The sequence below is a fragment of the Podarcis melisellensis genome, assembly GCF_964234715.1.
Source record: "Podarcis melisellensis genome assembly, chromosome: 7".
Classification (NCBI taxonomy): domain Eukaryota; kingdom Metazoa; phylum Chordata; class Lepidosauria; order Squamata; family Lacertidae; genus Podarcis; species Podarcis melisellensis.
The window spans coordinates 48,322,785-48,350,640 of NC_138539.1; the positions used below are offsets into that span (position 1 = coordinate 48,322,785).

General features: G+C 40.4%; 1 protein-coding gene across 2 annotated transcripts; it reads left to right on the forward strand.

Moving 5' to 3' along the window:
• On the forward strand, positions 1-27,512 carry RALBP1 (ralA binding protein 1). Of its 2 annotated transcripts, XM_081918078.1 has the most exons (10): positions 1-285; positions 5,922-6,218; positions 11,101-11,559; positions 14,286-14,635; positions 18,241-18,402; positions 18,988-19,119; positions 20,142-20,249; positions 21,731-21,852; positions 22,272-22,392; positions 24,734-27,512. In XM_081918078.1, exons 2-10 carry the CDS (start codon positions 5,975-5,977, stop codon positions 25,025-25,027), a joined length of 1,992 nt encoding a protein of 663 aa, XP_081774204.1. In that variant the 5' UTR covers positions 1-285; positions 5,922-5,974; the 3' UTR covers positions 25,028-27,512. The 2 variants fall into 2 exon arrangements, with proteins under 2 accessions (XP_081774204.1, XP_081774205.1); XM_081918079.1 differs by lacking the exons at positions 1-285; positions 5,922-6,218 and adding an exon at positions 9,428-9,595.
• Positions 27,513-27,856: the final 344 nt, after the last annotated feature.

Consider the following 27,856-nt stretch of genomic DNA (forward strand, 5'->3'; position numbering starts at 1 on the left):
TACGACAGCCCCTCCCTGTGCGTCATGCGCGTGCGCTGCCTAATTCCGGCCTCTGCCCTCGATAGCCAAAGGGCTGCAAGAAACAGGCCGGAGAAGCAGGGGGGAGGAAAAGAGAAGGGCGTTCGCGCATGCGCCTCCAAACTGCCTCCTTCTGTTCCCTATACCCGACCTTGTAAGCGGGCGGCGAGGGGATGGGGCGCGGAGCGGGGCCCGGATGAGGCCGAAGAGGAGCCAGGCTCAGCACAGCCCTCCTGCCAGCGACGGGCTCCCCACCCACCCGCTCAGGTCAGTGCTGGGGCCATGCTCATGCGCGTGAGGACTCCCCGCCCGACCCGGGTTCTCCCTCACATCAGCTCCGTTGCCTCCGAGAAGGGGGTGAGGGAGGGAAATGTGGCCGAGCCTGTGGGAGAAGGGCATTAACTGAAGCGCTCTCTGCGGCGCGCATGCGCTAGTATCCCTGTGCAGCGCCCCCTAGCGCCTGGGGGCGCCTGGTGACTGAGGCCCCGTTGGGTCTCAGGCTGCCACTCCCTTTTTCTCCTCAGGATTGCTGAATGGGGTGTTGGCATATTGGCACACCCTGCGGGTGGGATGAAAACGATACAAGCAACGTCGACGTTATCAACCGCTTTGAGGTGTTTTTTTGGGGGGGGTTGCACTCAAGCGGTGTATAAATTTTATGAAATAAATAAATACTCTGCAACAAGTGGTTCAGGTTGCAATCCTATGCACGCTTAACATGTTAAAAAGGCCCTTTGCATGTAGTGGGGTTAACCTCTGAGTAAATGTGTGTTGTCCAAGTATCTTCCACTCACCATCATTCCCCCCATCCACTTTTGCCTGCTTAATGCTCCCGGTGACTACTTATGTGGACTCTCTTAATGCATAAACATGCCCCTTTGAGACTATGGCAGGATGGTTAAAAGATAACTAATGAATGATGTTAAACTGCAACCAGCCAGCCCCCATTCACAAGCATCCTGTTTGTAGGATCAAATAAACTTCTGAAATGGGAACACAGTGGTAACTATTGCGATTCAGGATGCATTTATGTAATGGTTTTTCTTTTGGGGGGAGTAACTGCTGCAGTCTTCCATGTTCCCTTTCTTAGTTCCTTAGATGTGCAAAAATAAACAGGGATTTATTTATTTTTTTAAAAAAAGGATTACAGAAGCTCATATACCATATTTTTCGCCCCATAGGACGCACTTTTTCTCCTCCAAAAATGAAGGGGAAATCTGGGTGCATCCTATGGAGCGAATGCAGGCTTTCGCTGAAGCTTGGAGAGCGAGAGGGTCGGTGCACACCAACCCCTCTCGCTCTCCAGCCTTCAGGAAGACATCCGCAGCCTAGGCAGCCCTGCTGGCGCGCTGGGCACGCTGAAAGCAGAGCACTCGGCACTTCGGGAACACATCCGCAGCCTAGTTCCCGCAGGGCTACCCACGCTGCGGATAGCAGCCTGCCGCCCGGCGCGCGGCACACCCTGAAGCAGAGCGCCCCTCATGCCGGGCAGACATCGGCCAGCCCCACAAGCTCGGGGGACAGCAGGGAGGCACAGCGCCGCCATCCCGCTGTTCCCTGACTTGGTTTTGGGGGAGAAATAAAGGAAAACATTTTTTCCTTTATTTCCCCCCAAAAAACCTAGGTGCGTCCTATGGGACGGAGCGTCCTATGGGACGAAAAATACGGTATGTGTTAGCAGCCAAACAGAAATCAAACAGAATTGGGGATAAAAAGCACCCCGTGGCACCCCACGGTGCAACTGCCAAAGGCGAAAACCTAATCCCCTAATGCTATTTACTAAATCCAGCCCCTTAGGTATGAGCGGAATCGCTTCAACACAGTGCCACCAACTCACAACACAGAAGTGGCCATAGTCAAAGGTATCAAAAGCTGCTGAGGGACCAAGCAAGAGCAACAAGGTCTGTCCTGCTTCTGAAGGACATCATGTATCAGGACACCCAAAGATGATTTTGTTCCCAAACAAGGCTCAAACCCAGACTGAAATGGGTCAATATCATCAGCTTCCTCTAAGAGTGTCTGCCAGCCCCCTCTCAAGCACCTTACCCTCAAAAGGGGATATTTGTGATAGGGTGGTAGTTGTCAAACACCTCAAGATCCAAGGAAGGCTTCTTTAGGAGCACTACTGCCTCCCATGTGTACGTTTATAACATACTTTAGTTTCTGTATTTAATGAAAGCCATAACATACCAGGATTAGTTGAAGAAACAAATACTGTGATATATTTTAAAAGATTTCTAGATTTGTGTCTATGCTCGTAATTGTATTGGTCACACAGAATTCTTGTTATTAGCAACAGAGCAAATACTGAAGATACCAGTGCACCTTGTAAAAGAAAAAAAGTTTAAAAATACCTCTCTCTGAAATCCTGGAGAGCTACTGTCAGACAGGACTGTCCTCATTCAGGCGCAATTGGTCTGGCTTGGGAAAAGGCTGCTGCTTATATCCTTCAGCACCACAAAGAACTCTCTCTAAGAAAGGTTTCTTTTTGTATGTGTCCTTTTGGGTGCATTTGTTAACACAAGGAATTGTTTTAGCCACACAGAATGATCTCTATATAGGTGGCTACAGTTTCCCTAAAGGTTTTGGAAGTGCTTCAAACTGTAGCTGGTTATATATTTACCCGAGCTACATGGTTGCAGCTGCTCCATGGCTGGATCTTCCACAGCTCTGGTAATATTTGAGTAACAGAGGAAGATCAGTGCAGCAGCAGGAGTGTTTAAATCAAGCTGTGTGTATGTAAATACAGCTTGCATAGTGCAAGTAACCCCATCCTGAAGATTTTTAAAGCACACTAAAGCAATTTCAAGTTTGCCGTCCTGGTTCACAGTGAAAGCTTTTCTTCCTCCAATCGGTGACTGATTTGGAAGTCCCATGTTCTGTTTTGTATCCCATATCTACATTGCTTGCGCTGTGCTAGTATACCGACCACTGAGATCAAAACAGATTTCATGCCCTGACTTTCAAGGAAAAGAGATGGGGAAGTATCATTTTTAAATTTTTCTTGTGATCAGAGAACCTTTGCTAAGCATCAGGCAAAAACTACCATTCTTCCCACCTCCTCTCTTTCCTTTAGGAAAGGTTGGCAGGAAGCTTCTCGGGCTGCTTCTCCATAATAGGGCTCATCTGATGAGCTTTTCTGACCATAATTTTTGGCTTTGCAGGCAAGGCCAGCCAAAAAATATGGACCTCTGCACAGATGTCACAAAGTAAAATGCTTCCTCAAAGCTGTGGAAAGCAGTGTTCTCCCCATTCATATTTTTTGGTGTAACCCAGCCCATTTTAGCCACAATTCAGTTTTAGATCCCACTGACTTCAGTGGGAGATACGTATGTGCTTAGTTCTCTCTCTGAATTTAATTGAATTGTTCATCCAGATAAGATTTTTTTCTTTTTTATTGAGGCAAACATTCGGCCAGATTTGAGCATGTGTGGACACATGATATTAGCTGTGGCTCAGCAAATGAGGAATCTGGAATAAGAAAATGTTTCCCAGAACATTTCAGCACCAGAGAGAGCGGAACTGTTCAGTGTTTGTTATTTGTTGTACCATGACTTTGAAATGAACTTATGATAAAGGTTATACTGTGTCTGAATGTTTGCTAATAAACTGCTTAAAAAGCAAATTGTGTATGGACTTGAAGAGTTGCAGCTGTGCTGTTAACAAAATAGGAACCTGACATGGGTCAAATCAGGTTTGTTTATGATACATAGATTCTTTGTATTCCTTCCCTTTGACCCACTTACAGTTAAAGGCACCTTATGGACACTTTTCTAACTTTTAGTCATTCAAGGTCAGTGGGGCTACTCAGGGCAAAGTGGTTTAAGTTTTGACTCATGAAACTCAATTCAGTGCATATTTAGTGAGGGCTAAGTCTGTTCAGTTATGCTAGGATTGCAGGCTCAGCTGAGAAAACTTCAATTCTGAAATGCAAGGCTATGTTTTCAGAATGAGTTATCTTCTGATTTGGTAGCAGTAGCTGTTTGATTCAGGGCCAAAACTGCATGAGAGACATGGCATCTATGGTAGGAGCTCCCATTTTTATTTTTTATTTTGAAGTAATTTTAAGGGGATTCAATTTTTGTTGGAACAGTTGTGTGGAAGGAGAGAGAGATAAACTCCATGGCTTCATACTCCTTATCTAAATCTCCAAGGTGTTGCTTCACTGGTAGTTTGGCACTTGCTCTTGGCTGTGCAACTTAATTGAAGGACCTTCGTAAGACTTTCATAAGCAATAGTAGGCAAGAGAGTGATTCACATGGGAGTTACGAGTTGTCCTGATAATTTTTATTCTATGATTCTGGTTTTGAAATAACAACATGTTCTACCAGTGTATAGTCTACACATGATAAACTTTAGCGCTGAGAGAGAACAGAGTGTTCTTTACATAAATGCAAGTCAGTCTGACAGCAAGGATAGCTAAGGCAAGAGATTCAAACAAGGCTTATAGTTTTGCCCTAAGACAGTCCCCAGGTTCTGTGATGGAAATAAACAATGTGCACGCAGGAAATTGGCACAGACATACTTTAAACTAGTGTACTCTTATACTTCTTGTTTTAGGTTTACCTCCTGTTCCAAGATATAGAATTCTTCTCTCAGAATTGACATAAAAGGGGAGAGATTATGAGCTAATAGGAGTGTAGGGCAAGAACTAGGGGCCAGGGAGAAAAGGAAGTATGAAGAGTAGGTGGGGTGGGGGATCTTCAAATTGCTAAGATTTATTGAGATTAGCAGACCTCTTTGAAAGGTACCTCTGAATATTGAAGGGTTCCCTCTTCTGCATTGAATTTTGAACTTCAGGTCCCTTTGTTTAAAGTCCTGACTTTAGAAATCCTATAATACTTAACCGCTTGCAAAAAAAAGTGCACTTGCAAGGCTGAGATGACTGATGAATTTTCTGTCTGATGTACATCATTCCAACATCACATTAACCATGCTGTCCTGGGATAAGCATTGTTTGTATTGCTTTCTTTAAAGTACTTGTACTCTGCCCTTCCAGGCTTGCAGAAGGCAGCACACAATTTAGAAAAAAACCATAACAGGGCTAACAGGATAGAGTAGTCAAACTTAAAAATAGCACACTTTGCTTCAGGTCGAAAGTGGATGTCAGATTTCTCCATCTGATCCATAGTCCCTTTGCTGTAATAGACTTCTACAGGAAAGTCCATTACTGATTGAAGTTTCTACTTGGATGACATAGAAGATATAATTTGGAATGGAAAAACCCTAGGTTGCAGACGTTTTCCAAAATAGCCATTGTCATTCTCCTCCTGTCTCATGAACCATGGCATCTACATCCATAAAATTATGCCAAACTGTAAGCTTTAAAATGTTTTCACAATAGCTTCTGCTCTGTCATGTAACATATACAATGCCAGTAATAACCAAAATATGTAGAAGAGAATCAGAAACTTTGGGGGTGTACACTTCAAAATAAGCTTTGGGCCACCACAGATTATATGCCTACTCTTCTAGTAGAAACTTCCCAGTGAGGTAGCATTGCATTGCATCTCTCTCTGTATCTGTTTGGGGACAAGTTATAACCAAGATAGTGCCACATACCAATCATATCCAAAATAAACAAACTACTGGACTGAACTTGATACAGTCTCATAGAAGACACTGTCCTGGATGTATGAGTATATGATTTATGATGAGCCAGAATGTGGGGTGTAAAGGAAATTGTACTTCATGGTTGCAGTTGAATTTCAGATTTTTAAACTTGAATCTGAATGTATGTGATATCATGAGTAGTCCTCTTTATATCATGTGATGAATTTTTGAGTGAAATTGAGTGTAATACATATTGAGTGTAATACATATAGAGCTGTATTGAAAGCAGTTTCTCTCACTATAATAGTATTTTGCAGCGACAAAAATACTTTGTGTTCTTTTTATTGCAGGCATAATGGATAGGTAACAGGATATTGTTCTACTGTGGTGCCAGAGAGTAAGAATGACGGAGTGCTTCCTGCCTCCCACCAGCAGCCCCAGTGAGCACCGCAGAGTAGAGCATGGCGGGAGTCTTGCTCGGACCCCGAGCTCTGAAGAAATCAGCCCAACAAAATTCCCTGGCTTATATCGAACTGGCGAGCCATCACCACCTCATGACAGCCTGCATGAGCCTCCAGATATTGTGTCTGATGATGAGAAAGAACATGGGAAGAAGAAAGGAAAATTTAAAAAGAAGGAGAAAAGAAGTAGGTAGTCCTTCTCCTCTTCCAATCTGTGTGCTACTAGTGTGCTTTTTAGTATTTACGGTTTGCTTTTCATGACTCAATACTTGTGTGCATGTGTTTTCATGTACAGCACGATCCCATCTTGTGCACAGTTAACGAGTGTGATTTCAGTCTTGCGCAGTTGAAAGCAGGCCAGTTGAAATTGCGTGAATTAATTGCACACTTAAAGGCTCCTTTTGCACTGGATTTTCCCAGTGTGGAAAGAGCCTTTAAGCTCTCCATCTTGCTTACCAGGCAAGTCCTGCTCAGTGTGCGAGTTCTGGGATGCTCTTGCAAGATCTTGTGGGAATGTGGATGCCCCCATGAGATCTCACGAGAGCATCCCAGAGACCACAAGCTGAGCATGACTTGCCCGCTAAGCAAGGCAAAGAGCTCAAAAGCTCTTCCTTCCTTGGGTATAAGGTCCACTTGGCACATTGCCTTGGGAAGGTAAAGTATGGTCGCACCGTGACAGTTTCAAGGGGGTGGGCTGAGTATATGGGCCATCTCCAGAGTCTAACCCTGTGCAAGATGTGATTATATTGTAGCCCTTTATATAATTTATTCATTTAGTTTCAGTGTGTGTGGCACCACAAGTGTAAATGTATTTCATAAGTGCTACAGGTTTTGTTTTTTTGTATGTAAATATTTTCTAAGGCATAAGGTGCTATAAAATCTGTGCTAATTCTAATCAAATGTTTTGGTATGTGATGCCTTCGTATCCATCAGAGTCTTAAGATTATTTGTAAATCTGCTAAGGCTTTCATGACATCTAAATGAGGACTATAAAAATATTTCCAAATTGCAGCAGTGACATCATGGCTGTGTATCGACTATCATACCTCATAATTAACTGAGGTATGAACAAGCCTCATGGAGCCACCTCAGTCCTTCCCTATGATCCAGGAAGTAAGCCTGGAATTCTCAGTTAACCTATAGTTTCCTTATAGGTTTGTACTGGCAAACTATGGTTAACAAATTCCAAACAAACCAGGATATTAAACCAACTTTAAACAGTGCCTTAGTATTCCATGCATGTTTGTAAGCATTAAGTGTAGTTTCCTGGTTTGGAAACAATGGGAAACCCTTGTTAACAGAAACTTGTTGACTTACTTGCCTGCTCATGCAAAGGGAGGAGCAAAACAGCTCTCTGCAAGTGTACGATACTCATTCATATCTTGGCTTCTTAAGCTAAAGAAAATTACAGTCTGAAGCTAATGCCATCACTGTAAAACAGGTGGGGAACCATTTTCAGCCCAAGGGCTGAATCAGAAATTGGGCCACCCCTCCATGGGCCTCTTTTTAAGGTGGTTGGGGCAGATCAGCTTATTGGTTCTAAAAGCCCCCTTGAAGTTGTTCATTTACAGGTGCAGTTTGGTATGAAACCTCGCTTGCAAATGGACATTTTTCTTTGGCATTTGCAGGTGCAAATGATTAAACAATTAAATATTGCAAGGGGGAGATAGCAGCAATGTCTTTTCCCAGCCCTGTGCATACTGTGGCCACTACTGCCATCCAACCTGTGTTTAATGTGTAGATAACTAAAGACTGATGAATCGATCTTCTGTTCATTTAAAATTGTTGACATTAATTTCTCTCTTTGGTTTCCGTTGTGACAGATTCATGTATTGTCTAGCTATCTGAAAATAAATTTATTGCAAAAAATGGCATTAGCAGTAAAATCTCCAGAGACAACTGTTTTCTAAGCCTTGTCAAAAAGTTCTGAAATTGCTTCTCTAATTGTATTGGGAGTTATGGCTTTTGGCATTTTTATCCACATCCACTGTTTCAGCGCTAATTCTACTACATCTGTTCTCCTTCTACAAGTACCATAGCTGTCAGAATGGCAGCTATGGTACTTGTAGAATAATACATTTTTTAGGGATTGCTAGTTCTCCATTTTTTGTATTTTGCAAGACACATTGGTTAATCAAAGTTTGAATTCTTTTAAAAGTTACATTTTATCTTGGTGCCTTGATCTGTGGTGAACATTCTGTACTGTGATGCTGTTATATTTTTGTGTATACAGAAGTATCAGTAGGCATTCAGAAAAACTCAAGATGCTTAGCTTCAAATTATGGATCTAATATTTCAGTAGCTGTTTATTTATTAAATATTTTAAACAAATATGAGAGCCCAGAATTTCAGACTTCAACTGTGTGTTTTTCCTTCTTTTAAAAGTGGCAGCATTGTTTGCCTGCTGGTTTTTGAAGTAATGTGAAGAATTAGAGTTTCTTAGAGCAGAAGGCTATGAATGTTTGCTTGGAAATAAATCCCACCATGTTCAGTGGCGCTTACTCCAAAGTAAGTGTGCATCCCTAGGTCATTTTGGATTTGATTTTTAGTGCAGGGCTGCAGCTGTTGGCTCAAGGCTTGGTTAGTCTCAGTCCTAGGGCGTAGCAGAAGGCAAGAGATAAAGAAAACTGATTTGTAGAAAGGATTTGGGACATATAGTTGAGCTAAAGGAATGGGTTAAATAAAGATGTGATATAGTGGAATACTTGCTGGAAACCAGGGCCATTGGTCCAATCGGGGATCTTTTAATCTGGGGATGTTGGGTCAGGTCTTTACTGTGCTGAGGCAGTTCCCAAATCTCATGTATAGTGAGACAATGGTAGGGTCTTCTCATAACAGAGAAGTTAAAAGTCAGAATTTGGGGTTTGTTAAATCGTTTTTTTAAAAAAACCAAAGGCTGGAAAAACATGATTTTCTTCTTCATTGAGCATGTTTTTAAAAGGCTGTACCATGGCAATCTATTTATGGACCATATATTCTAGTTCCAAGTTGGTCCACATCTGTGGATACAGAGTTCTTACCCCCACTTTGGTGGCCTGACATTCATGCTGGAATATCACTTCAGCACTCTAGCACAGTGGGTCTGCGTAACTCACCCAGGGCACCATTCACATAAAAACTACCATAAATATATCAAAATTTTCAAAAGTAGGGTCCACGGCTTGGTTTTTGAAAAACAGGGGGTCCACAGTAATTAGCTAATTGGGAACCAATGCTCTAGCAGGTTCTCCATCAAATTTAGTTCAGGGTTTTTTTTTAGCCATTTCCTCCTCTGTCTTAGCATATGTGTTGCAATAAGTGATGGGTGTGTTTTAGATATTTATTTTCTTGTTCTTCCCTACAGGGTAGGCAGGGCTAGTTGCAGAAGGGTGTAGCTTATTGGACTCCTGTGCATTTATTTCAGAGGCAGCAAAGTAAAGCACCTGATAATTTGCAGCAAAAGCTTTGTTTGTCTTATGGCTGTGGAATTGAACTCTCTTGTGCAGTTTACATAATCCAAATGGGCACATGTAGTTAGAGATTTGTCAGGATGATTGGGACAACTTTGCCCATGGAACTGAAAAGTAAGTTATTTCTTTTTAGAGGTTGTACATTAATTTTTTACATTGTAGAATATCTGGTTTGCCTAGAATATCTGGTCTAGCCTTTTTATTCCAAGCAGTTAACTTAGTGGTTTGTGCAATGCAATCCACTTCTCATTGAAGTCAGTAGCAAAGCTCTCACTCATTTTAATGCAGCAGGATTGTATTATTTGTATTTTTTGCAGGTTGATTTTCAGATGTGCTTGTAAAGATGTTGAACTGATGCCATGACAGTGTGTTATATTCACTGCAAAAATACATATATTTTTGACATACTAATTTTAACAATAATGATTCTTATAATTAATATTTATGATGAAAATAACAAATGTACAAGTTCAAGAAGTTCTGACTAATTTTCTATATTTTTTGCAAGTATGAACAACTGTGTTATAATGCTTCTTTAATAACAAATGAAAGTTCAAACCATTTATTAGTGGCAAATGTGTGTTGTTTGAATATTGTTTCTGATTGCAATGGTTATTAAATAATTTTATTCACTTTCATACAACTCTTCTTCCAAGGAACCCAAGACAGGACAGTGTACATGCCCCACCTACACACAGACACACACTAATCCTTATAATAACTTTGTTGAGGTAGGTTAGGCTAAGATAGGCTTACCAGCCAAATGGCATCCATTAAATTTCCAAAGCTTAGCATGGATTTGAATCTGAGTCTTCCTGCTCATATTCTGCTTCTTATCCGTGAGACCCTCCTGGTGGTAATAGAGACTAGCAATAGCTCTTCTACTCATCTTGTTTAACAAAGTCTTTTGCCACCATAATGAGCTTTATATATGCACTCATTCATAAATTATCACATATCCCTGTTTGCCTGTTGGCCATCTTAGAAAATAGTAACCAAACTGGAAAATTCATACAACAGGATGCAAGTGTCTACCCAAGTAAAATCACATAGGCCTGAATCATATACAAACTTTAAGATTCCCTGCACATTCTGTTTTTTTTACAAGAGTCTACAGCAGATCCTGGAATATTGCTAAAGGTTTAAGATAAGCAGATATGTGCCATTCATATCACTTTACAGCATCAGTTCTGTATTGATTTTGATGTTACATTTTACTTTAGGAGGAAACGATGAAAAACATTAAGGTGCCAGTACTAAGTTTACTTCACAGGGAATAACTCCACTGAACACAATAGGATATTCAAGCCTTGGCTTAGGCTTGCATTGCAAGTTGGAGTTAAACTTCAAACTGTACATTTTTGCATATTGTTGTCAGCAGGTAATCAAGTGATTCTGCTTGTGTATGAAGCTTTCATACCAGAGTAATATTTTTAAAAATTCATGTACATTATTCAGGGGAAGAAAATACACCAGAATTGTCTCCAAGTCCTGCATAATTCTGCAAATCTGTGTATGTAGCACATTATTGCTGAGCATTTTTCTGCCTTTTGGCTTTTCTAGGTAGATGATGTGTTTGATATTTTCCCTCCTTCATGTCTTCCTTTTTCTTTTAACAGCGGAAGGCTATGCAGCCTTCCAGGAAGACAGCTCTGGGGATGAAGCTGAAAGCCCCTCCAAGTTAAAGCGCTCCAAAGGGATCCACGTTTTCAAGAAGCCAAGTTTCTCCAAGAAGAAGGAAAAAGATTTTAAGATAAAAGAAAAACCCAAAGATGAAAAACATAAAGAGGACAAGCACAAGGAGGAAAAACATAAAGAGAAAAAATCTAAAGACTTGACAGCAGCGGATGTTGTGAAACAATGGAAAGAGAAGAAGAAGAAGAAGAAACCAGCTCAGGAGGCAGAGATACCGCAGGTGGATATTCCCAGGCCTCGCCCTGTGTTTGGTATCCCTTTGGCAGATGCAGCAGAAAGGACCATGTTGTATGATGGCATCCGCCTGCCAGCAGTTTTCCGGGAATGTATAGATTACGTAGAGAAATATGGCATGAAATGCGAAGGCATCTACAGAGTTTCAGGTATAGTGGCCCAACTGAAGGTAGCTTTCCTCTGCTTTGCCTCCTGTCTTTTGACCCAAAGGGCATGGTGGGGCTCTCCACCTTCACATTGCCCAAAACTTCATGTGACTTTGTAAATGCCTGCAGCTTCCTAAAACCAAGCTGCTGTTGAATTTAGGCTAGCTCTAAATTTAAGGCTGGAAGGATTGCTGATAAGCAGGTATGATTGAAAAATGATTTAGCCTGCTTATATATATTAAAGTTCAAGAGGTTAAAGACACAATTCTACATACATCCGCCGTTTGTGTTCGGTGTTGCTTGCTGCTGGGTAAATGTTCATTTTTTAAATCTAGTTCATAAAATTTACAAATTGCTTGATTGTGGTTGTTGTTTTTTTAACAAGTTACATATAATAGCACTGCAATTAAGACTGCAAATTTTATGCCCAGTTTCCTATAAGTAAGCCTTTGAATTTGACTGGATTTCCTTTTCAATGAACACATAAGATTATGCCGTAAGTTAGCAAATCTAGTCTTTTGCATTTGAGGGCACAGTGTCTTATCAGATCCATTAAAGTCATGCTTCCCTAGAGTGGCACTGATTTTCAAGCGGTTTCCTCAGCCATCTGCCACAACCTGCTTGCTGAGTAGAGCAATTGAAAAAAACAACAACATGGTTCAGTCTTTCTGATAGAAAGAGAAAACTGGCATGTGGCACTTCCCAACTGCATTCCTCACAACGCTTGCTCTGGAGTAGTGACTTCAGTATGTATAATGGTATAGAGTGGTGTAAGTAGCTTGAGGACTGTGAGAATATAACCTAATCAGAGATGTTAAGAACCTTGCAGTTGTTTGCTATATATTTTTAATTATGTTGTATAAAAGATTCAGGGCTAGCAAGTAAAATAGTGATTTGTCAAGTGGCATATGGTGGGGAGAGAACATATTCTTCAGCTGTTTTTCCCTCCTACACTTTCATTTTGACTTTCTTCCAAATGGAATTTATACACAAAGTCCTCATTAGCTGGTATCTTGGGAAAAAACAGGGGAAATGTTGCAATAGCAGTTGAGGATTTAGCTTGGATTTGAAGAAAACACCCCGGTGGTAATGCCAAGATAATTAGCAGCCACAGTAGTTGTGTAACCCTTGATCCACATAAAAGTAACAATGATTCGAGTCATTTATTTAATTATACAGCTGTATTTTGAATTGTGAATGCCACCTGTGAGAGGCATCATGCTCGTGATCGAAATGCAGTGCACGAGCTGTTTTGACAGGAACTGAAATGCAAATTCCAAGGCGGAATTTAAAGACAAAACTGCACAGGAAGTAAATATTTTGAAGAGATGTTTAGTGCAAACATTGCACATTAGTGAAACATAAATATGAAAGCATAGCCACACTTTTATTGACACTATGTCACTATTTCTTGCAGAAATATAATTTTCTGATCCTTGAGGTTCATAGGTTTATATCCTTTACTATGCCAGGCTGTGCTACAGTATGACCATGACAGTGTAAAGTGTCCTTCTCTGGGTAGTAGATATGGATACTGCTTGGAATTTAAGCTTGAAAGGGAATTTGTGCAAGCATTGGAAAGTGTTCGGGCAAGTCTGAACAATGCAGAAAAGTGAAGTACTCTGATTATAACTGACTTGTAAATAAGTCCATAAAAGTTAGTATCCTGCAACCTTGCTTTATTTTATTTTTTACTAACCTGCTAGTTTCTAAGCTGGCCAGGGAGGAGGGAAAGCCCCTCCTCTTAGCAGACTAGTGGTGTGGATAGGTGTTTAAGCCTTCTGCATTTCTGTGCCTGTCCTTCCTCAGTGGCTAGCATGGAAACCGAACACACTGGCAGAGGACAGCAGAGCAGTTTGTCTCTCCTCTACCAGTGTGCTCATTCATCAGCATAGAATTCCATGCACTTGCCTGCATGGAATTTTAGTGGCCTTTGATGACCAGGTGTGTTCTTAGAAATAAGGATTGAAAGTGGATAGTGTACAACACATCAGAACATGGGTGTGGTTTATTATTATTAAACAGATCAAAGAGATGGTCGAAATTCCAAATCAAAAAGTCACCATCCAACCACTATCTCTGCTGTTTCTCCTCTACCTGCTTTTGCTGTAAATTGGAGACCCTGGATGCACCCACAAAATACACAAAACTATGGTTTAACACCCAAGGGTGAGCCTGAGTGACTTGTCAGGCTTGCATGCATCGTTCTCTTCCGTCATGGTCTTGAGGTGCATTTTGGCAGAGTTTAGTTTCACAGAATCCTGGATCATTACTACATTTGAAACATGGATTCTAATTTAAAACAAACTGGCAAGTTTCATAACAAGCTGGTGTCAGACTGTGGGTTTGTTCTGCTTGGACTTGTTCTGGCTCATCCATGCCGTGCTAAACCATGCAGACACAGCCTAGTGCACCTTCCTTCCTTCTTCCATTGTACACCACACCCTTATCTGCAGTCAGCATGCTGTAGTGTTATTTCTTGAGTTAAGAGCCCAGGGTGGTATTCCAACAAAGTTTTCCTGAGAGCAGACCTATTGAAATTAATGAATCAACTAAGGTAGGTCCATTCATTTCAATGGGTCTGCTCTGAATAAAACTTACTTTAGTACTTTCCCCGGTGTTTTGTGACTTTGCAAAATGAAGAGAGTGCTTTACATGTGTGATTGCTCTATTTTTGTATGTTTTTGGAATTATTTTGTGAAATCATTCTATTTTTTTTTTTTTTTTAGGAATTAAATCAAAGGTGGATGAGCTAAAAGCAGCATACGACCGAGAAGAATCCCCCAACCTGGAGGAGTATGAGCCTAACACTGTAGCCAGCTTGTTGAAGCAGTATCTGCGTGAACTTCCTGAGAACTTGCTTACCAAAGAGCTCATGCCTCGCTTTGAAGATGCTTGTGGGAAGAGCCTGGAGGTTGAGAAATTGCAGGAGTGCCAGCGTCTCCTGAAAGAACTACCAGAGTGTAACTATCTCCTAATTTCTTGGCTGATTGTGCACATGGACCATGTAATTGCAAAGGAACTAGAAACAAAAATGAATATACAGAACATTTCCATAGTACTCAGCCCAACTGTTCAGGTATGCATAATAGGCTCTCTCTTTCCCTACTTCTCTCTCTCTCTCTATATATATATATATCAGTGGTTTTCAGACTTATTTCTCTGGGCCAGTTTCAGAATAATAATTTGCTCTTGCCACACTGAATTTTTAATTGATAAGAAATACATTGGGACACAAAAAGAAGCAACAACTAGCAGTGCTTCATTTTGAAAATATCTATCCATATTCTGCAAATAAATATATATATTCTGATGCTATGCTATACTACACTGGAATGTTTAGGTGTTTATTTGATTTTCCTTGAATCTTCCCGCCACACTTGCTATCCTTTCCTGCCACATCATGGCATGTCACACTCTTTGAGAACCACTGCGCTCTCTCTATATCCCTGCCTACATCCATATGTTGCTGAAGGTAAGCAGAGTTGGGATCTGCGTAGGATGCATATAGAAGCTGTTTTGACTCTTCAGAGGAAGAAGTGATGTAATTGTAATTAATTGTGAACCAAGCTATCATTTATAGTTGGTTGGGACCAACAAATCAAACTTAATGACCTTCTGGTAGTACCCAGTCACCCTCTTACATAATCCAGACCAGTGTGCAACTATCAGAGAGCAGGTGTACAGGAGGAGGAGGAGGAGTTTGGATTTGATATCCCGCTTTATCACTACCCTAAGGAGTCTCAAAGTGGCTAACATTCTCCTTTCCCTTCCTCCCCAACAACAAACACTCTGTGAGGTGAGTGGGGCTGAGAGACTTCAAAGAAGTGTGACTAGCCCAAGGTCACTCAGCAGCTGCATGTGTAGGAGCGGAGATGCGAACCGGGTTCACCAGACTATGAGTCTGCTGCTCTTAACCACTACACCACACTGGCCCCCCACACACAGTAAAATGGTACCTGCAAAGCACACAGTTCCAGATGGTGTTCAGGCAAGGGAGCCACGTTAGACACTCCTAAACTGGGACTGTGTCCTCCTCTCCAGCCTCCCAAGGTCTAGAACAGAATGGATCTTTGTTTTGGTTGAGGGTTTATTTGACATACCCTAAAGTTATACATAGTTTACCATTCTTCCTGCAATGTTTTAATGGCTCTCATTCATTACTTCTGTTCTCTCAATTAGCATTGCAGGGAAAGAAAATTATGCAAACGAAACCCAGCTTTACCAAGCAGCAGCAACTTTTGAGATTTTGAAGCTTAAAACAGCCATCCTTTCTTTGATATATTTAGTAATGTCTTTACAATCTTGGATAATTTTGAAATCAGAGGCCACTGTCTTTGGCATCCCAAATGGTTGGCATTTTTAAGCCTTTGGCCATGGAGGCATGAGAAAGGGTTGCAGAAAATATACTTTCTAGGTGTTAAGTCCCATTGAACACAGTGAACTAACTTTTAAGTACACAAGGCCTACACTGTTAGTCATAGTTACATATATCAGTATAAAAGCACTAGAACCTGGACTTTTGCTAGGTACTGAGAGCTTAACCACCTGCTACCTTCCAAATTTAGATCACATATGTTGATCTCCTTCCAGAATGAGTAATCACAGTAATCTCATTTTAATTTTATTATTGAATAATGATGCTGTCAAACCAGTTGTTCAAGTGCTAAACAAGATATTCTGGTTGAAACGCCTTTTGTGCAATGTATCAACTGAAGTCAAGACAAAAATCAAATCATTTGATAGTGTTATACTTTTTGTTGTTTAAATTTATTCCATTATATCTTTGAATTTCAATTATTCCCAGTTGAGAATTGACGTCTAGGTAATATTTGTTTTTTAATCTCAATGCCATTTTTATGTAATCCAATGAGAGAGTGAAACTTTTTTGGCATGTGGATTAGGCAATGTTCTTTGATGTCTTTGCTTTGCTCCATTTCCCTTCTTAGCAGCCAACATAAAATGAATGCAACATGGTATTACCCTGTCACATCTTGTTATATATGTAGGATTAAGTTCAATTAAAGTCATATATTTCTAGACTCCAGATTTTTTCTGGAAACTAATGTGACAGCTAGATTCCAAAACAAATCAGTTTTCAAGACCATGAACAGTAGTATCTCTTCTCAGTGTATACTTCCTTGTGTTTTTTAAAATGACTGACAAGTGATAAAAATATTTTATGCGTTGAATATTCTTCTTATAGGTGGAGAGTTAAAAAGGCATTTTTAAAAAATGTTGCAGGTATTCAATGTACTACGTAAAGACTTCATAGAAAGGATCTCATTATATCAATGCTTTAACCCAGCTGGAGATTCTGGAATTGACAGTACAGCACAGGGTCTTTATTTAAAAAAACCTGCTCTTGCCTAGTCAATTTTAGGAAGTTTGTGGGAACAGACTGGATGGATGTCTCTGGTTTACTGTTATGTAAGAGCATCAAACTGGGGCATCAGGATTAGACTGTCAGAAGTGCACGTTTGACACATCACCTTCATAATCCATTTATATTAAAATGTTGAATAATAGTATTGCTGTTATTTTACACTTCTAAAGCTCCTAAGATTTTCTAAGCCTATATGTGTATTAAAGATAAGGCAGTCTCTGCCTGCAGACACAATATCTCATATACATCTCATAAAAGGAATGGGAAAGGGAGAAGTAAGCAAGCATTGGAGCAGCTGTTCCTTCTCTGATCAATGAATTAATCTTCTGTTTTCCATGGTGTTCTTCCTGGGAGGCAGAGGGTGCAGCCTCTCATTGGTAGAGGCCAGAGTCTTCTTCCCTTTTGTTTTGTAGCACTAGAGCAACTGGTGTTATAAGGCAGTTAGTATTGCCTAAATAAGAGAAGTCCAATGGTGCCGTTTTATCGTGAAGCCAAATCATGGTGAAAAGAACAAAGGAAAGATTGTCAGAAAGGTTTTTGCAACTTCCCTTTGTGGATTCGTCTACTGTTCTAGAACTACCTGTCATTTAGTCCATCCTTGGCCTCTTCTCAGAACCCCTCCCATATCAGGCTAGTGGAGATAAACTCAAATATTGATTTCAGATCATGTTCCACTGGAAGAAAATGTACTGCTATTGCAGAGCAGAACACTCCACATTGCTCTTAAAGGCAGGTCATGCCAAAAGTTTAAAGGAAAAAGTAAAACAAAATAAAACTGTAAGATCATTTACTCAGCCTTTCCTGGATAAAAATTTATCCTTGCCTGAAGGTGGCAAATGGTCAGACCCCTACGTTTAAACAAAAAACACATTTACCAGATTCCTTTGGAGCCTTTACAGTTTTGGAGTTAACAAACAGTAGAAGCAGCCTGGAGTTGTTATTAAAGCCAATTTGGAACTTAATTATTATTTGCTGATGGTTACAATTGACATAAGTGAGTAACTTGTTTAGGATCAAAGAGTCGGCCATTACATTACCGCCCAGATAATTGTGTGATTATTTTTTTTAGGGGAAACTACGCAATTTTAACATGATTACATTAGATTTTAACATGATTACATTTCAACAGCTAATTATTTTTAAACATAATCTCTGCGTCTTTAGCCTGTTCAGGAAGTTACAGGAAGGAATATCTTAGGTCTGTTAGAATTATTTAGCATCTATGCTGTGGATGTTTGCAGACCAAGTGATTAGAGAGGAAGATCAAAAGTAGTAATTTGACTGTTACGTCTTTTCAGATCAGCAATCGTGTCTTGTATGTGTTTTTCACACATGTTCAAGAGTTCTTTGGAAATGTGATTCTGAAACGGGTGACAAAGCCTCTACGCTGGTCTAACATGGCAACAATGCCAGCATTGCCTGAAACACAGGAAAGCATCAAAGAAGAAATTAGAAGACAGGTTGGTGCACTTGTACTTTTCTTGGCTCTTTCAGTTGAATTTTTATATTGAAACAGGGCAAATTTCATACTGCCCAGACAAATAATCATACAGGAGAAATTATCTTCATTTTATAAGAAATAAGTTTGGGTTTTAACATAGGATGTGATACATCTCAACTACAGAGTTGCTTCTCCTACTTCTTTAATAAAAGAGGTGGTGAAGAAGGCTCCAGAATTTTTTGACTGGAAAGAACTAAAAATGAAGGAGCCTCAAGCTTCCCCTCCCATTGTAGACAATTGTGTGTTGGGGGACAGGGGAATAACACGACAGGTTTACACCAGCTATCAACAGCTACTACTCACAATGGCTATGTTCTGCCTCCACTATGCTTCTGAATGCTATTCTGGGACTCACAAGTGGGTAGACTACTATTGCGTTCAGATCCCGGTTTTGGGCTTCCCATAGACATCTGGTTTGCCATTGTGATATCAGGATGCTGGATGGGCTGCTGGCTTGATCCAGCAGGCCCTTCTTATGTTCTTAAAAGTTTTTTTAAGCTTAGAAAGTGAATAATATTGCTGAATATGGTGTGTGTTTTACTAGGAATTCCTGTTGAATTGTTTACACCGAGACCTTCAGGCGGGGATCAAAGATTTATCCAAAGAGGAGAGATTATGGGAGGTGCAAAGAATTTTGACTGCTCTCAAAAGGAAGCTAAGAGAAGCTAAAAGACAAGTGAGTTTCTTTGCATGTAACCCACACGAATTGGACAGGAAGAGTGCTCTCATAATTTCTAAGCTGCCTCATTTGGTGTTTTGCTTTGGTGATAGAAATAGTAGCTAACATTGTCTTAATCAAAATACCATGCTATCCCTGACAGGGGAGACAGAGCTGTTCTTCCTTTCTGCTATGGAGGCTTTTAACTAGTCTAGTGAGGGATTGTTTATAGTTCTGATGGATCAAAATGTCTCACAGCGTATTACTTCTTTCCCCCATCCTTAAATAAGAGGCTCCCTTTGACCATTGCCGTCCAGCATAGTTGTCCTTACTTAACACAGCATCAGAAGCAGGGATTCAAGTTCCTTAAACACTGGACACTGCTGCACATCAACAGTGGTTGAATTCCAGGATCTCATTATTGGGATCCTTGGTACCCTATCCTGTAATAATGAATGGCCTGGTGTACCAGCATGGTATCTGATAATGATAAAATTGTGTGTATTCCTGATATTTCACTTCTAAAGCGTGCTGAGTTTCTGTTGCAAAGGCATGGAATAGAAATGTTGCACTAGATGACTGCTCTTCTCTTGGGACGCTTACAGTTTCTGGCTTTCAGTTTCACAGTTTGGTGTTTGAGCTTCTGACAAGGTTACCTTTCAGACTTTTGTTGTAATTGCCTTGGGCTTTATTGGCCAATGCCTTTTGTGTGGTTAATCACAATATCTTCAGGTATGTGAAAATGTCTGCTTGCCACAGTGCATAAATCAACTGATCTGTCTGCTGGGGGAACCCACAGTCTGCTTGTTCACAGAGAATCAAAAGCAGCTGCACAGATTTAACCGCCATCTGTCCTAGAAGGGAAAGCAAGTGATTAACCTGACCCACTAATGCTACTTTAGGAAGTTTGAAAAATTTCAGATATTTTCTCAGTATAACAACAGCACAAAAACCTCTGTGAGCTCCTGTTTAGATACAATTTCATTTAACCATATGGCTATGTTTGGCAGTGGCCATTAATCAAGATTTTTTCAATGCAGGAGTGTGAAACAAAGATTGCACGAGAGATTGCCAGCCTTTCAAAGGAGGATGTTTCCAAAGAGGAAATGAATGAGAATGAAGAAGTTATTAATATTCTGCTCGCTCAGGTAGTTTCTGGTGTTGAATGCACTATTTTTTATTTTTCTTCCTCTTCTTCTTCTTCCCCTTTTCACTATTCATTAAGGTAACATTTAACTGTTGCCAAACTGCCTTGGAGAGAAACGGACATTCATATTTGAAAGAATTCTTTGATACTTTAAGAATTCTTTGTTACTTTAATGAAACTTTAATTTATACAGTGGGAGGGGGGAGTATTTGATCCCCTGCTAAATTTGCCCATTTGCAAAAGGATCAAATGTTTATTTCACTCATTATAATGCACATCAATCTCTGACTTTTGTCTTCTGGGTTTCTGGGGGTTTTCCTGTTGTTCTTCTGTCTCTCACAGCTACAAGAAACCTACCATTAAAATTATGGACTGGTCATTTCTTTGTCAGAGGACAAACGGGCATATTTAGCAGGGGATCAAATACTTTCTCTCTCGCTGTAGGTGCATTCTAATTAAACTTACTGAGCATGTGAAAGGTGGGGCAGGGATGGCTAGAAAGATGTCATGCTTAGTTCCAGATGGTCATTTTGTTTCTGGTGACCTTGATGAGCACCTGATGAGGTTGGTAGAACTACTTGTTCATCCCAAAATGGACCCTTCTGAGCTCAGACCCCTGGCATCCTCACTATTTGGGAGTGGAGGGGGAAGACGGTGATTTCAACCACTGGCTTCTGAGTTAACAAAGTTGTTACAGAAATGTTGTTAATTCAAGATAACAGGATGCCCTTTCAATAGTTGCTGTATGGGTTAATTTAATGAATTGCTGCCTTCCAGCAGTCCCTGCAATTTCTGGCACTACACTGGTCATCTCTACTAATGCTGCTTGTTCCTCAGCTACCTGTAGGAATCCCATGCCCGTTCTTTGCCATCCTTGGTTCTTTTTTTATTTCGGGTCATGCACCCCAAAACAGTCCCTTAGGTGCCCAAGTAACACCCACCTCCCCATTTATTCTTCCTATGTCCCAATCTTCTCTTCATAAAAAGAGAAAAATGTGGTCCAGGGCAAGGTTATCAAAATACTGTAACTATGGTAAGTCAAGCTTAAATCATGCAGTACAGCCCAAACTCCACCAGGCCGCCCCACATTTGCTTATTCAGGATTTCTGTGGAATGTAGTGCTTCAGTTTTCCACTGGAGCTGAGAGCATTCAAGTGGTTAGGAATCAGGAGAGGAAGCAGAGCTGCCTAAATGGTGGTTTTGTACACTAAAGAACAAACAGTATATTGAACTTCCTCCCATAAAGTTGTGAAGTTGGTGAGATAAATGTCTGGAAAATTATATGGGGAGATGTCTTGGCACGGCGAGCTATAAGCTTTCTTTCCCTGTCGGCATCCTACCCATCTCTTCCCTTCTCCACCCCCTGCCCAGCAGCCTTAGAAGCTATAGTTCATGTGTTTAGTCAAGAAAGGAAGGGTAGGAATTGCAGTGTAATATCCCTGATCCATAAACCAAAGGCTTAAGTAATGTAATCTTTTGCAGGAGAATGAGATTTTAACAGAACAAGAGGAGCTGCTGGCAATGGAGCAGTTTTTGCGCAGACAAATTGCCACCGAAAAAGAGGAAATAGATCGCCTCCAAGCAGAAATAGCGGAAATTCAAAGGTAACCACCTCTCTGGAATCAAGCTTTCTGAATTCTAAAATAACATTTTTAAAGCAATATGCTCGTACTGAAGTGTGATGGAAGGATAATTACATTGCACCCTTTGGCTATTTTTGACATCATCATCCTAACACTACACTTTGGCTTGAATCTTAGTAAAATCCAGTAAACTTAACAGGCTGTTGAATTTTACCCTATTAACAGAAGTGGTTCTATGTTTTAGTGGTTCTGTAAGCAGCTTCTTGAAAAGTGTTCTAAGTGTAATATTTGAAAGTATATTTTTAGTCACACTTCTCCATATACAATATAGCATACAGTAAACATGTATTTGTGCTCCAGATCATGTCCATTATGTGGCAATTGATTAATGCTGTATAGCAATCTAGGCAAACAGTGAAGTAAGCTTTCATTTGTTTTAGTCGGCAGCATGGTCGAAGCGAAACCGAAGAATATTCTTCTGAAAGTGAGAGTGAGAGCGAAGATGAGGAAGAGCTACAAATAATCTTGGAAGACTTGCAGAGGCAGAATGAAGAACTGGAGGTGAGACTGCACTACTGCAAAATATTTATTCATTGAACTTTCTGTAGAGCTGAGAGGTTTAATCAGGAGAAGGATCAGAATATTTATGGCAGGTCTGTGTATGTCATCTGGAAACACAGCCTCTGATACGCCTCATTCTGTCACCTAATGAATCACAACCTGGTTTTGGCAGCCATGAGGTTGTTTTCATTGAAAATGTCCTGAATATATGTAGTTCTGCTACAGTGCTGGCAATTTTCAGGGGGGTGGGCAGATAATAGTGGTTAACTCCTTTTTACTAGTTTCCATTGCTTTAGCTTGGGAAATAGAAAAACAATATTGGAGCTACATATACAGTATGTTCTTAGGACTAGTGATACATTTCAGCTGAATTGCTGCCTTACTGGTTTGACAAGTATAGAATAGACATTTTCAAATACTGGGTGTGTCTTCAGATCTAAAAACATTCTTAATTGCTTTATTATATTTTACAATAACTTGACTATCTTATGTAACTTAATAAATATTAAAATTATAATTAAAAATGTGGAAGGGTGAACACTTAAAAGATTAAATTATATTGTACTATTGCCACATTTATATTGCAAATTATGACTCTTGCCCTTCCTAGTGTTGCTTTTGTAATCTTTAATACACCTTCCCTGCTGGTCTTCCCAGCACTGGCAAGGAAGTTAATCTCCATTACTAATGGAAATGATTGTATTATATGCATTTATTTTAGTTACTTTATATAGTAACAATAATACATAGATATGTAAAATCACAAAAACTACATAAAAACCCGTGAGAGAGACTGTTGCCAAAGAACCACTGAATGAACTGGAAATACAAAATTCTTCTCTGAAGCTAAATCTTAGATGGGAATTTTTTCGAGTTGTTGATGAGGTCTCTGGATTATATCTTGCTTTGTTGCTACCTCAAAACCAATGCAGAAATTAGGAATTTTTCAAGCTTGGGAGCTGCAAATAATCCTCTGGCTTCCTATGCATCTCTTCCAAAGCATGCTTCCTTGTGGAAAATTTGAATGCTAACAAATTAATTAATTAAACAATTAACTTAGTTGAACAATACAAAATTACAAATATGAATCAAATACCTGATGTAAAGCATCCAACTTAACCTGCAGAATTTCCTAAATAGCGTTTTTGCTCCCTACAAGTTACAGTATAAAAGGTCCTAAATGTTATTAACTACCGATATATCAACAAACCTTTTCAAGTTACTTCAACACAAAAAACAAATCCCAGTATTAGATAGTGGCAAAGGACTGTCTCTTAGGTTAGGTTTTGTAAATGTACTATACTATGTGAGCGGCAGGCAATTTCTTGACTCATTGTGATATAATCTATGTGGCTCCCCCTCTGCTCCCCCCATCTAGTTGAACACAAGTTTTGTATCTGATTGTTAGTTATCAATACGGTAATTAACACAAATATCCTAACCTACTTGAAGAGCTGACCAAAACTTTTTAAGTATTTCACCCTTTGAAAATGACATTTAGAGGATTTAAAGTATTTAGAGGATTTAAAGGATTTAGAGTACTCTGAGTGCTTCATAATACAGTCTTACCTTGGTTTTCAAATGGCTTGGCTCCCAAACAAATCGGCTCCCAAATTGTGAGTGCTCCGGTTTGTGAACGTTTTTCAGAAGCCAAACGTCTGACACAGCTTCCGCTTGGTTTTCGAACAGTTTCAGAGTCGAATGGACTCCTGGAACAAATTTAAGTTTGATAACCAAGGTTCCACCGTATTATCTCTGTCATCCATTCAGCAACCTCGAAGGTAGGTCACTATTGCCTCCATATTGCAGGTGGAAGAGTGAGGCTAAGAGACAGTGACTCAACTAAATCAACCCTGTACTAACTTTCCTGAGAGTAAGCCCCACTGAACCTGGGATTTCACTTCTAGTACAATCTGAACTAGGGATTTGCTTCTCACATTCAAAGCCACCATGTTACCTTCATTTTTGTAATACTGCAGGCGCATAGAAGTTCAGAATAAAGTGAAAATGCAAACTCTATAAACAAATGTAATTTCCCAGCTAGGGAGGAAAGACCCACAATTTTAAACTTGTGATTACTGCAAGGACCTTCTCTAGTGGAGAGGGAGTTAGCAGCATCTTGTGTCGCTGTTAAATCTCCTGTGGTTATAAATACCCAGTTCCTCCTGGGCTGGATTTTCTACGTGCCTCATTTCTAACCCTTCTCCCATGGACATACTTGTGCCCCTTCCAAGGAAAAGTTACATTGTGTGATGCTCTATTAACGATTCATTAGCCGCATAAGTAGCTGTTTGTAGCTGAAGTGACCCTCCCCCCTCCCTCCCTTTTGTGCTGGATAAAGATTAAGAACAACCATCTGAACCAAGCGATTCATGAAGAGCGAGAGGCCATCATTGAATTGCGAGTGCAGCTCCGGCTCTTGCAGATGCAGCGAGCAAAATCGGAGCAGCAGGTGCAGGAAGAAGAGGAGCTTGAGAAACGGGCAGGCACATCCCAGCAGCAGCAGCAGCAGCCCCAGCCCCAGCCGCCAAGAGAGACTGTCCCGGAGACAAAAGCAGCGAAAGAGCAGCCAAAGGCAATCAAGGAGCCAGTGAAGCCATCGCCAAGCAAGGAGCGAAAGGAAACACCAATTTAATTGGATTCCTAAGGTATTCAGGAGACCACCTGGGGCAAAGCCAGGACTGTGCAACTTACTGTAAATCTGAGGCATGTATATTCTGTAAATAGGTTGTCTTTTACACCCTGGAGATATTTTGTCTCCTCCCTACCTGTGGCTTCTGCCTATCAGGCTCAGGTTATTTGGAAGGACAAAGCAATTTGAGATGGGGAAGAGGGTGCAGCACAGCTGTTACTTTGCGTCGTCAGATACTGGCACTGGGTGACAATAAATGACTCACTGGGAAGTTTTATTTTCAAACAGTTGGGTCTGGAGCAGTCTTGAAAATTCTCTCATGTATTTTCTTCCTAAGGGCTACTTCATGCGTTTCATTTCACTCCACTTAGTGTAGGGGGAATGTAATCGGCCACTCTTCCTGGTAGCCATAGGCAGTAGAATTTCCCGCCAGTTGTATAGGCTGGTGGGAGAGGGATGGATTGCTCTGTTCCTTTTTCACCATACCACTTGACAGAAGGCCTTTTTTTTAGTACTGACTCTAGAGAAGGGATCTTCCTTTCCTCTGCAGCCAACTTGGAAATGTAAGCAACTAGCCTTGTAGCCTGGATTTTTAAAAAAAACTAGTTAGTAAGTTGTATGGGCTTATTTAAAAGGCTGCACATGTCTATGTATGTGTCATGTGCAGATCATGCTCGTTTCTATTTTGCTGTACACACACACACACACACACACACACACACACACACGTTGGGAAGCCACAGTTGACAGCAACAAAATAGATAAATGCAACTATCATCCATAATAGTGTTCACATTTTTTCCACTGTGCTGGTGAAAGATAATGTGTGAAGTGGCTCTTGGGTCAGAATCAGTTCCAACCCATAACCATACATTTACTTGCTTTGTGAATTTCTTTGCTCTCCATTGTAATTTCTATCTTTTTACTCACTCTTGCTTGTGCTTTTGGTACAGATTATGAGCAGTGCAGCTTTACAAAGTAGATTTGTCCTGAGTGGATGGAAGGTCTCCAAGGGCAAAACATTAGTGTTATTCAGCATGTTCTCATTCTCATTTGACATTTTTAAAGCTGTATGGAACTATACGTAAAGCTGAGATGCAAAGATTGATGAGCACAGCCCCATAAATGAAAGTTACCCACAAAGATCTGTTAAACCTTGGCAATGCACTTAAGTATAGGACTAATTAACTAGGAAATGTATGTTCCTTACAGGTGAGAATACAAGCACCGTATAAGTAAATAGCCAGCACCTCATAATGCAGACTCTGTTCATTTCTTTTTAAAGTTTATTCCTATGTTTGTGGAGAATGCTTTGATAATTTAACAGGGACCCACACATTTTTACTTAATAGCCAACCCCCAATTTGTGGTTGCTAAGCTTGGAAAGGGGCTGGAGTTTATTTTTGTTGTACTGCTCTTCTGAGATGCAGAGTACTTTCAAGTACAGTGCAACACAAATAACTCTGACCTCCTCCTGGAGCTAGGAAGGTGGTGGGAAATCACCTGTGCCATTGTACTGTGCCCTGAGAAGCATGCAAATGTCTCCAGGATTGTCACAGAAGTTGCACTGTGCTTCTGGTGCATGTGGAATGCCTAGGAGACAGCATGACACAAAGAAGCAACTGCCCCCTTCTAAGGATTGAGGCTAGGAAGGGAATGGTTGATCATCCTTGAGAGTCATGCAGTGATTTTGGGGCACCCTAAGCTACTCTGAAGTATAGTGTGACTACTGAGACAAATCCTTAACTCCAAGCTCAGGAGGCGGATTGTGGCTCATCATTCTTTCCAAAGGACAATGGGACACTAGCCATGGTAAGCATATTTGTGAACTTCTGAGTAATTAAAGCTGTTGGACAATGTGGCTTACTTAATCAGGTAATATACACCTCTCTGTGTAGAGAAGTTCAAGCTATTCAGATGTCCTCCAACAATTCCTGATGGAGAGCTGCTTCCTTTTGATCATTTTCTGTTGCCAGCAACAAATTGTTTTGGTAACGTTTGTATTTCAGCAGCACCCATTTTTAAAAGCCCAGTTTAATTGAATTGGTCATCTCAGTAATGTAGAACAGATTCCACAGGGTGCTTTATAGCTTATTTACCATAGTTTCTAGTCTGCATTATTTATTTTGTTTGGTGTGGTTTTCTTTGCCTATTGCACTGCTTATGAATCATTGGCCGTGATTTTATTTTGTACAAATAACGCTTTGATATATGTTACAGAGAACAGCTTATTTTTTTAAACCTTGAAGAATTTATGGGGACTGGTCAGATGACGGTTGTGTGTGCATAAAGCATTTTCCTTTGCCTGTTACATACATTTTATATTTTCTGGCAGTATTTAAACTTTTTTTTGTTTAAATTCTCACTAATTTCTATTAAATTGTCAAACCTTTATATAATCAATGTTCATCAAGCAAATATCTTGCTGCTGGTTAACTTCCATTTTGTCAATACCATGTTAATCAAGTAAATAAATTCTACAGCCATCTGCATGTGGTTTTATTTAGCTACAGGAAACAACAAATAACTTGGACAGGTTCAACTCCATAAAGAGCTGGGAATATTCCATCTGAAAGCTTGGAGTGATGTTACCAAGTAGCGTAGACAGTACTGAGCTCAACAGTTCAGTGATCTGATTTCATGCAAGGCAGCTTCTAGGTCGATATCCACTGCAAGCTGTAACTATCTCAAGCACTTGTTGCTGTCCAAATGTGACTTGTACAGGCACATGTAAGGCTTTTGGGGAAATGGGGGAAGTGTTGTGTAATAGAGACTCTGCAACTGGGAACACCCACAGACAGCATTTGCAGTCTCTTGAGATGGGAGCAAATT

What these genes read in the sequence shown, in the direction of transcription:
- RALBP1 (XM_081918078.1), top strand. Translation starts at nt 5,975, where the DNA reads ATGACGGAGTGCTTCCTGCCTCCCACCAGCAGCCCCAGTGAGCACCGC. An exon ending in TAAAAAGAAGGAGAAAAGAA is followed by an intron (nt 6,219 to 11,100) that starts GTAGGTAGTCCT and finishes TTCTTTTAACAG; the next exon opens with CGGAAGGCTATGCAGCCTTC. An exon ending in GGCAGAATGAAGAACTGGAG is followed by an intron (nt 22,393 to 24,733) that starts GTGAGACTGCAC and finishes TGCTGGATAAAG; the next exon opens with ATTAAGAACAACCATCTGAA.